The sequence below is a fragment of the Pan paniscus genome, chromosome 1, assembly GCF_029289425.2.
Source record: "Pan paniscus chromosome 1, NHGRI_mPanPan1-v2.0_pri, whole genome shotgun sequence".
NCBI classification, from domain to species: domain Eukaryota; kingdom Metazoa; phylum Chordata; class Mammalia; order Primates; family Hominidae; genus Pan; species Pan paniscus.
In genome coordinates, this window is record NC_073249.2 from 120,090,888 (window position 1) to 120,101,415 (window position 10,528).

The following is a 10,528-nucleotide window of genomic DNA, read 5'->3' on the forward strand; positions in this document are numbered from 1 at the left end:
AACACAAAATATATTGATGCAATTGAATGCAGCACCCTACTTCTTCGTATTGGCTCATTCTGTCTTAGAGATGTTTATTAAGCCTTCTCTCTGTCTTTGTGAATTTTACTTTGTATAAGTCTTCCTTATTTCCTTCCATCAGGCTATTTTTATTTATATTTACTGCAGTGTTTCTTTATTAAAAATTTATATTTCTTAACAAGTTTTATTAAAATTGCTATTATTTTGTTAGTACTTTTTTGAGACAGGATCTTGCTCTGTCGCCCAGACTGGAATACATTGGCCCGATCAAGGGTCGCAGCAACCTCAACCTCCTGGTCCCAAGCTATCCTTCCATCTCAGCCTCCCAAGTAGCTGGGACCACAGGCATGCACCACCATGTCTAGCTAATTTTATATTTTATTTTTTGTAGAAATGGGGTGTCTCTGTGTTGCCCAGGCTGGTCTTGCAATCCTGGGCTCAAGCAATCCTCCAGTCTCGACCTCCCAAAGTGCTGAGATTTCAGGCCTGAGCCACACCGCCCACTTGTTAGACTCTTGGTTACAAAGTTACATATGTTTTGATGGTTCACCAAACCCATTTTTCCCTTAAGCTTGTTATTTTTATTGAATAATTTTGCAGAATTTTGGGGGTTTTTCAGGAACATATATCACATGATTATAGGAGTGTTTGTAAAGTATTTCAAAAAGTGTGGGGAAAATATCCTTCCATCCTACCTCTTCTTTTTGTCCTTCCTTTCTTGCAGGAGGCAGCCTAGAGAGAGGGACAAAGGAACTTTTTTTCTTTCTCTCAGCTCCCTGCATTTTAAGTGTCTGTTATAAGGGTTTACTCAGTCAACTAAAATCATGTGCCTTCCCCTACAGTTATTATCAATAATGATAAACTTAATTACCAAAGGTTCCAAATGAGTACAATTCCGATGTCACTGGTCATGTCTTAAATTTTACTAAAATTCTCTTAATTTTAATCAGGTCCAAGATTCTTTGTTTCAAATGTCTTTTTCTATGAGCATGTATAATATTTTGAGAAATAGTCTCCTTGTATCATCTTCTTCCCTATCACTTAAACTGTTTTGACACATTATGGAAGAGGTTTGGAAGTCTGTAACTCTCCTTACTGTTGTGTTTAAGATTTTAATCAGGGCCTGTTCTAGGCTTAGAAAGTCCTGCAGAACATTTAGTTTCCACAAATTGTCTTCATGTCTCAGATTTTTCACATAGTCTCTTGATTCTATAAAATGTAAAATGCTATAAATTTGGCTAAAAGGATGAGATCACATCAGTTACCCATCGATATGAACAATGTGATGAGACACCACCTTTTGTAGGAAATAATGGGGACATATCTCAGAGTCTTCTGGCCTCCTTATCCTCAGAGCTTCTGCAGGTATTCCAAAAAGTAGGAAGATATTTTCATGCCAAAAAATTTAGAAGAGAATAAGGTTACACACGTTCCAACAAAACACGTAATATTTATTATAAATGACGGAAGATAAATCAAGAAAAAAAATTGGAGTATAGAAGTGGAGCCAGATGTAAAGTAAAAAAAAGCACAGCAAAGCATAAATTTGGCTCAGCTCTCTAGTAGCCTATGTGAGAAGGGTCGTCTATGCAATATACTGTGTTCATTAGCTGAAACAAACCAGTTATTTAGAGGACATAGACTTACTTTTGGAACTAATAACAGAGAAGACTTTTTCTCTGAGGAGTTCATGATCTATGTGATAAGTAATATTTTTGCACTTGGGAGTTTTTTGCACTAAGGATAAGTGGGCTGGCTCTTCTCAACCTTGCTTCAACAGATTTAGTTGGAATGATCTTGGGACTCAGAAAATACCCCAAAATGAAGACCTCGGAAGCAAAAGTGTTTCTCTGATCTTCTCTTGCCCTCCTGTTTCTCAGTCCAATTCTCCCCTTAGGCTAGCCATAGAAACTAGAATCACTTTTCCCCAAGGCAGGTCGTAGACACCAGAACCCCCTTTCCCCAAAGCCAGTCATAAGACCTAAAATCATTACTCACTTTCCCTCTGCCTTTCTATATAAAAACTACTCATAAAGAAATTATGTGACCTACCTTCTTTGACCATGGGTTATAAGACCCTCATTCCAGAGATGGTGTTGCCTCACACCAAGAAGGAAGGAATGCATGCTCAGAGAGGCCAAGAATCTAGACAGACAGGCCCTGCTGAGATCCCCTGCTCAGTCTGTTAGCATGAGATCATACCCTTTTTGTGCAATCATATTTCTAAATAGTTATCCATATTTTATTGAACCTCAGCATAAAAATGGACACTTTCTCCTGTATCTTTGGGTCTTCATTCTGAGGGCTCCCGTGTGTACAGATTATATAAATTTGTATGCCTTTTCTCCAATTAATTTGCATTTGTGAGTTGACTTCTCAGAGAAACTTCGGAGGGCCACAGAGAACTTTTCCCTTGGCCCTGACAGTCTTTCCAGGCTAAGGATGCAAATTACTGAACTGATATAGGTAATTTTATTTCCCATACTGTATACTAGTTTTTAGAGGGTAGGATTTGCTTATCATAGAACTTGAATGTTTTATAGTTGGTGTTTATTAAATCATGAAATGAATGGATAAAAACATGTACATATGGGAGGAGGGGGGCCTCATTGACTGATTCATCTCTCCTCAGCATTGGGTGGTATAAAGTGTGAAGATGCTAACAGGGATGGCTATAAGCAAAACGTTAGCCAGTTTTGTTTGCTGGAGGTGTCTTTCATACTCACCTCTTTTTTACTCCTGCCCACTTTTAGCCTCATCAGATGCCTCTGCTCCTCAGCACCAAGCACCTGTGAGTTCATCTACCTTTGCTACTATTTTGAGGAGTCAGTTTTCTGGGGGCCTCAGAGAGTGCCACAATTGACTAACTGTTGGGAAAATTGGTATGGGGGTATTTATGTCAATGAGTGCCTAGTAGTTGTCAAGTGTGAGATCCTATACACTGAAAGTGGTTCTTTGAGGCCTATGAGATACATCTTTAATAGAGACTTCCTTAAGCTAAGGATGTTTCCCATTCCTTCATTCATCAAACAATAAAAACTGTTGTCACTCATTCAGGAGGTACGTACTTCTGTTTTGTTTTTTTTTTTTGACGGGAGTCTTGCTCTGTCACCCAGGCTGGAGTGCAATGGCACTATCTTGGCTCACTGCAAGCTCGGCCTCCCGGGTTCACGCCATTCTCCTGCCTCAGCCTCCCGAGTTGCTGGGACTACAGGCACCTGCCACCATGCCCGGCTAATTTTTTGTATTTTTAGTAGAGACAGGGTTTCACCGTGTTAGCCAGGATGGTCTTGATCTCCTGACCTGGTGATCCGCCCACCTCGGCCTCCCAAAGTGCTGGGATTACAGGCGTGAGCCACCGTGCCCACTTCTGTTTTTAATTGAAGCAGGCAAGATTAATATAATAAACATGTGAATTTTTGTTTGGAGTTAGGAATTAAAAGCCAAGAATTAGCTATGTAAACTTAGGCCAAGTCCTTCAATATCTGTATAACTCTTGTTCCTGGTAGGTAAATTCAGTTAATTACTTGCCCTTTCTAACACCAAGACCATCCCAGTCTTTAGCCCATTATCATTTATTGTACTTACCATTTTATCTTATGAACATATCATTTGAAGGAAGAAACTGTGTTTTGTTGGTTTGTATCCTAAATGCTTATCACAATTACTGTTACATTGTATACTCAATAAAATGTCCATTGGTCCAATGAATTAATGAAAATATTTGTAAACTTTCACAGTGCAAAATAAATGTAAGTTGTTTGAGGGAAGCAGGTTGAACTTTACCATGTTTTCCTCTCCTTTGGGCCTGGTAGTTCCTGCCTGTGGTCCAATGGCACCAAGCAGTCAGTACCAGTCCATACAGACAGATTGGACAGTGCCTGGATGTTGATACATCTTACACCTTCATACTTCTGGAGGTGTCCTCACTCCAAAGGTCTTGAATTCCCCTTGGATCATTTGGTGTACAGTGTCATACATTGCTCCTCACGTACAACCACATACTGTTGAATACCTGTAAAAAAATCAAAATGTTGAATATTTATTCTGTCACACATTTTGCATGCATCCAAGTGCTCCAGGTTTATGACTTTTCCCTAACTACCACACTGAGGCTTTATTGAGATCTTATTACATACCAGACATTATGTAGTCACATGTATTAACTCATTCTATTCTCACATCTATGACATAGGTACTATTGTTATCTCCATTTTGCATACGAGAGGAATTTCCTCCATTTTGAAGGAAAAAAAGGTGTTTAATGTTTTGCCCAAGGTCACAGAGAGTGGTGGAGCCTAGGTTCTACTATGGGCTGTCTGGCTCCAGAGTCCAATTTTGTAGCCATTATGTTATGCTAACTCTTGACTAATAGCTTCAGTCGCTGTATTTTTATAATTCATTTTTCTTTTGGGAAGGAGTAATAAAAATCCTGAAGCTTACTTTAACTATGGAATACATACCCTTTACTTCTATAGTTCCTCCAAGTTTTAACTGAGGTTCCCTTTATGTGTTTATACTGATAATGATAACTCTATAGTATTTATCAAATATATAAGAAATAGAATTTGGAAGAATATTCTCATTTATCACTTAGTAAAGGAATTGTTAAATCAAGTTTTTTTTTAAAAACAAACCAAACCACCAGAAACCTACTCAAAATCACACACTCAAACTCTAAAGAAATATTTGATTTAAAACATAGAACACCTTATAAGGAGCTCTATTTTCCCTCTAGCTTAAGTCTAGCTTGCTGTGACTGTAGCATTTACATGAGATGATCACTATCTTAGCATCAAAATGGTGACGGTTACAACTGTACTGCTTGCTACTCAATTATCTTGTAAATTGATAATTTTGTACATGTATGTCTCTCCATGATGGAAGATCTGTGTTATATACAACCAAAGTTTAGCAAATTAGTTTTTATACTCTAATACTTTAATATGCAATGAATAAAAGGGCAGAAAACTCAGAATTACAATAAATGTTAGGCTATTTCAGAACACCAGTTTTTCACACCTATTTTCTTAGCATACGGAAGCTCGAAAATCATACATTAAGCATAGTTTGAATTGTCCTGAAGTTATATTCTGAAGGGGCTGTAACACTTAAGAACTAATAATATTAAAAAGGCAAAAGCATTATAACTCATAGCACACAAGACTTTTTACTTCATCTATAAAACGTGAGAATGTCAATGTTTTATTGGCTACAAGGATAAGGAAGGAAACATCAGTGAAATAAATTTGATAACAAGATTCACACTTCATTACAAGTGATTTTCCTAAATTCACAACTTTCACATTTGGCTGAGTGAAAGAGACAAAAAAAAAAAAAAACAAAACAAAACTGAAAAGGGAACTTTCACTACTCGTAAGTAGGCCAACTCACATGATCCCTCCAAATGAGAGAGTTTAAATGAGAATGAGTATACTTTTCTAGCTGGGAAAATATTTTCCTTAATTGAGTTTAAATAATTTACCCATGGTGATGAATAAGCCCTTGGGCTGGGCTCAGAAACCTCCTCTACCAGCCTGTTTCATAAGAATTACACAAATATTTTTATGGGACATACAAGAAATATTTTTTGGTTGTAATAGTAGAGACAAGAATTTTTAAAAATCCATACTATTTCTTTCAGGTCTCTCTCTTAAATGCACGTTCTGAGTTTCTTAGGTATGCTGTACAATTACAAAGTCCATTTTACTTAACGGATTAATGTGTTCATCAACTTTAGCACCCTATGATGTACGTGGTCAGAGTAATGAGAACAGGGCTATTTAAACTGCTTCCTCATATCCTTCCCCTTAATTACCAGTAGTGAAGTTTACCTAGAAAACAATGAGGAAGAAGTACCATAGCCTACAGGCACCTAGGGAGGGGGAATTAATTCGGACTGAGAAAATATGGCTCTAGAGAGATACTAAAGTCGTACTGGAAATGTATGAAGTCTAAATGAACCCCTTTCTCCCCAGCTTCAGACTTAGATAAGGTGTGAGGTGTCAGGGATGTGCATGGACCCTTCAAAAACTGACATTTTCATCCGTGTTCTTCCCCCTCCCTCCTCCGCGAAACAAAATATACGGAAATACAAGTGCTTGGTACTACATGCTTTTGAGGCTAAATGCCCAATAATAAGCACGTTGTATCCGTTGTTGAGGGGGATCACTTTTTAAGTAAACATCACCAGAAGAATCTCTTCAAATGGAGAATGAAGTCACTCTCCCTCCCTAGAGGCTATGAGGGAAAAGGGAGAGATATTCCCCCTACTTGCACGTGGGATCTCCCTTTCCCCTCCGACCTCGCTACGCCTCTCCCACGCAGGTCAGGCTGCTTTGGGAGGTAGCTGGGAGAAAAGGCAACGCTCAGTCCTCCATGGCAAAGTCTTTGGTCTTCTCCTCCTGGTCTCCCACTTTGTAGCGCAGCAGCACGCGCAGGCGACGGGGGTTGTCCCGGGAGGGCAGCAGCGTGATCTCTCCTGAAACGTCCGTGTCTTGCTCCACTTGCACAGGCTCGTTCAGGTAGAGGAGCGCCTGTTTCCAGTGAGTGGCCGGGTGAAAAGGCGAGGTGGACAGCACCAGGGGTTTCTCCGACTCCCCTCCAGGGAAGGTCACCTGGAACCAGATGGCAAAGCCATGCATGGGCGCCGAGCCATAGCAGCTGCAGCGGAAGCGCCCGCCCACTCCGGCCTCCAGCTCCTGCTCCAAGCCGGCGCGGGAGAGCTCTAGCTGAGCAAAGCGCTGCGGCCGGGCCAGCACGTCCTCGCCGGACAATCCCTGCACAACGATCTCCGAGTGGCCCATGAGACAGCGCGTGGCGAAGCCCTCCAGGCAGCTCATGTCCACACCATAGTGCTGCTTCACCTGGCTCCAGAAGCCCAGGCGCCATTCCAGCATCTGGTCGCTGATGGGGGCTATGAAGAGCTCGGCGGAGGCCGGCAGGAGAAGACCGCCCTCCTTCAGCCACTTGGTTCGCGCGTGGAGGACGGAGCTCAGCATGGACTCGTGCAGGAGTCCGTAGCCCATCCACTCGCTCACGATGGCATCCACCTGTTCTGGCAACTCCACAGTCTCCACCGGTCCCGGCAGGACGTGCACCCGGTCCTCCAGCCCGTTGAACCGCACCACCTCCCGGGCCTGTTGCCAGATGGCGCTGGCCTCTACCGCGTACACGCGCCGGGCCCCGGCCTGGGCACAGAAGATGCTCAGAATGCCGGTGCCCGCGCCCACGTCCAGTACCGTCTTGCCTCGCAGTGCTGCCCAGTTCCGAAGGATACCCAGGCGGTAGGCATCGGTGCGGACGCGGTCCGCGATCATCTCCTCGTGGACCGAAACGTCCGAGTAGCACTCGTAGTACAGCTGGTCCCGCTCCCGCTTAGTCCTCCGGGGTCGCTCCAGGGCCGCCTCCCGCTCCGCGCCATCTTCCTCTTCAGTTCCCTCCCCTCCTTCGCCGCCGCCCCCCGACTCAAGCTTTCTTTTCTTGGGCTGCGACATCTTGGCCGCTCTGGCCGGCTCCCGGCGGGCGTAGCGCGGCACGGCGCGGGCTCCAGGAAACGGGGGCTTCTGGGACTTGTAGTGCGCGCTCGTCCTTCCTACTTCCTGCGGGGTCGCCCGGCCGGCGGCGCGGAAGGTCTCCTGTGCCTGCTCACGGGAGCTGTTTTGTATTGCTCTTCTGGTGTCCTGGCATCCCTTTTCCCACCCACGACGCCCACATTCTGAGATCCTTTCATTCCCCCTCCTACCCTTAGCTCCTCAGTTTTTTGCTTTCACTCCCTTCCTGAAGTAGGCACGCCCACTTAAGACTAATAATCCACCTTTGTTTCTTCTGCTGAACTCACCTCTGTTTTTTTTTTGTTTTTTTGTTTTTGGTTTTTTTTGAGACGGAGTTTCGCTCTTGTTTCCCAGGCTGGAGTGCAATGGCGCGATCTCCGCTCACCGCAACCTCCGCCTCCTGGGTTCAAGCGATTCTCCTGCCTCAGTCTCCCGAGTTGCTGGGATTACAGGCGCACGCCACCAGGGCCGGCTAATTTTGTATTTTTGGTAGACGGGGTTTCTCCCTGTTGGTCAGGCTGGTCTCGAACTCGCGACCTCAGGTGATCCGCCCACCTCGGCCTCCCAAAGTGCTGGGATTACAAGCGTGAGCCACCGCGCCCGGCCTAACTCACCTCTGGTTTTATTCCACCGAATTAACATGGCGGCACCATCCACCCACTACCGCCTTAACTGGACAATTGTAGCTCTTAAAGTGCTCCAGCTGTGGCAATTTAGAAATTGCACTACGCATTTCTTTTTTCTGTTTTCAGTGCAGTTAGAGTGCAAATGTAACAAAATTAAAACCTAACAATGCAAAATCTTGGTTCTGATTCCAGTATGACCACTAATTAGTTGAGTGATTTAGGGCAAGTAATAGAACTTCTCTGGCCTTCAGTTGCCCATTCACCCACCAGCGAATCTTCATTGCAGTTGGGGAAGAATTATGTTTCTCGTTCTACTTAGAAGAATAGTTACTTGGCTTTCGGCTCTGCTCTGATAATTCTGTGGCTCTCTCAAGAGTTAAATCCTGAAAAGTGCAGACTCAAGAGCCATGTGATACAAGCAAACTCGTTGCTAGGTGTATTCTATATATATATGCATTTTTTTCTCTCAGAAATAACGGAATCAATTTCTTTTAATCACTTTCTCAATGCAATTCATTTTTTCCTGTGTTTCCTTGTCTGGGCAATATTGACACTCTCCTCTTTTCTATTTTTCTTGTAGTCAACCATCAGCTGTTACTCTCTTTTTGTTGTTCATAATGGAAATAAAATATATTTTAAAATATGTGTGGCATCTGTATGAGTGTCCGTGTTATTAACAAGGTGGGCATAATGCCATTTTCTGCCAGCTTAAAAAAAAAGTCACTCAGAGGAAAATGGACTTTTATTTTCTTGTGGTCTTGAATTATGTCCTTGTAACCAATAGGCCTGTATTCCTTGTCTGGGATCAAAATTCTTTCATCCTATTTTCTCTATTAATCTTTCATTAGCAGAATAGGTTTATTGATGTGGCATCCTTAGCTGTACTCTACTTCTAACTCAAGACTCTCCATCCTGGCTGCTCGTTAGAATTCTCTAAGGAGCTTTTTAAAAAATACCGATGCCTGGGTCTACCTCAGACCAATTAAATCAGAATCACTCCAGTGGAACCTGGGCTTCTAGTTTTTAAAAGCTCCCCAGGGAATTCTAATGGGCAGCCAGGGTGAGAACAACTGTTTCTCACTAAAATGATCTTAGTTAAATCTTGCTTCGTTATTTTAATTGGGTAAATTATATTTTTTTCAGTGGCCTGGGCTCAACCATTTAAGGCTAAAAACCTTGAAGTATTTCTTCTCTTTTTCTGCCTTGGTTTAATATCTTATTTTAAGATAATTGAGGCCCAGTGTAGGACATCAGATTAGAGTTGTAAATGTGACCACTTTAATATGTTACTTTTATTAATAGGTTGTTACTTAGTGTATACTTTTGCCATTCTTTCTTTCCTCAAAATGTCACCTTTTCCTTTTAAATACATTCATTCCTTCACCCAATTTTCAATTCACTTCCTTATGGTCTCTTTAAGAAAATTCTGAATATAAGTTTCACTGGTTCTACCTCCAAAATATATCTTGAATCCATCTGCTTTTCTCCATTTCTATTGTCAACACCCTAGTTTAATCTTCCATATTTACTTGCCTGAAAATTAGTCTCCTAAGGGATCGCTCAGCTTCTAATCTCAACCCTATCTAATCCCTTCTCTACATAGCTGAAAGAATAAGCTTTTATAAAACCCATTGGGCCATGTCATTCTTCAGTAACTTCCCATGTTAGTTAATGGAACAATTCAGTAACTTCAGGTAACTTCCCATCTGATCTCATACCATTTTTCCCAACTCTGATTCATTGGGCTCAAGATATACTGGTTTCTAATAACACATTTCTTTCCTGTGTCAGGTCTTCATGCATACTCTTCTGGTGCTGAGAAAATTGTTTTTCTCCTTAGCACTTCACTTTAGTGGCTTCTCATCCTTCATGTCTCAACTTAAATGTTACCTCGTGAAAAAGGCCTTTCCTGGCTTCCTTAAATAATATTTTCAAACCCAAGACACTATTTTGTTCCCTCCCAGCATTCATTATTATCTGTATGTATTTAATTAATTTATTTGTTTTCTATACAATATCAACTCCAGGAGACTTGGGCTTTTGTATTCCCACTATTGCAGTCCCTAGCACTAAAACAGAAGCTGGCACGTAGAAAGTGTGCTCAATAAATAGTCTTGAACAAAGTCTATTGTGGATGTAGAGAGTTTTGCTTCATTAGTTCAGTGTGACAATGTGACTTGGTAAACTCTGAGATAGATCCAGATATAGATAGAATGTGGAATGCTCCCAGAAATGAGAATAGTATAAATTTTAAATACTGTTAATGCTTCTAGTTAGAATAATGGTAAGCACCAAACATTATCCCTAGAGCAGATTAAAAAAGGCCTG

At 42.0% G+C, this 10,528-nt stretch overlaps 1 protein-coding gene across 1 annotated transcript; it reads right to left on the reverse strand.

Moving 5' to 3' along the window:
* Positions 1-1,451: 1,451 nt before the first annotated feature.
* PRMT6 (protein arginine methyltransferase 6) lies at positions 1,452-10,318 on the reverse strand. Its single transcript, XM_003822230.6, has 2 exons — positions 6,326-10,318; positions 1,452-4,036 (listed from the first exon to the last, which is right to left on the reverse strand). Exon 1 carries the CDS (start codon positions 7,515-7,517, stop codon positions 6,390-6,392), a length of 1,128 nt encoding a protein of 375 aa, XP_003822278.1. The 5' UTR covers positions 7,518-10,318; the 3' UTR covers positions 1,452-4,036; positions 6,326-6,389.
* Positions 10,319-10,528: the final 210 nt, after the last annotated feature.

Coding starts and splice junctions, on each gene's coding strand:
- PRMT6 (XM_003822230.6), bottom strand. CDS start 7,517: ATGTCGCAGCCCAAGAAAAGAAAGCTTGAGTCGGGGGGCGGCGGCGAA.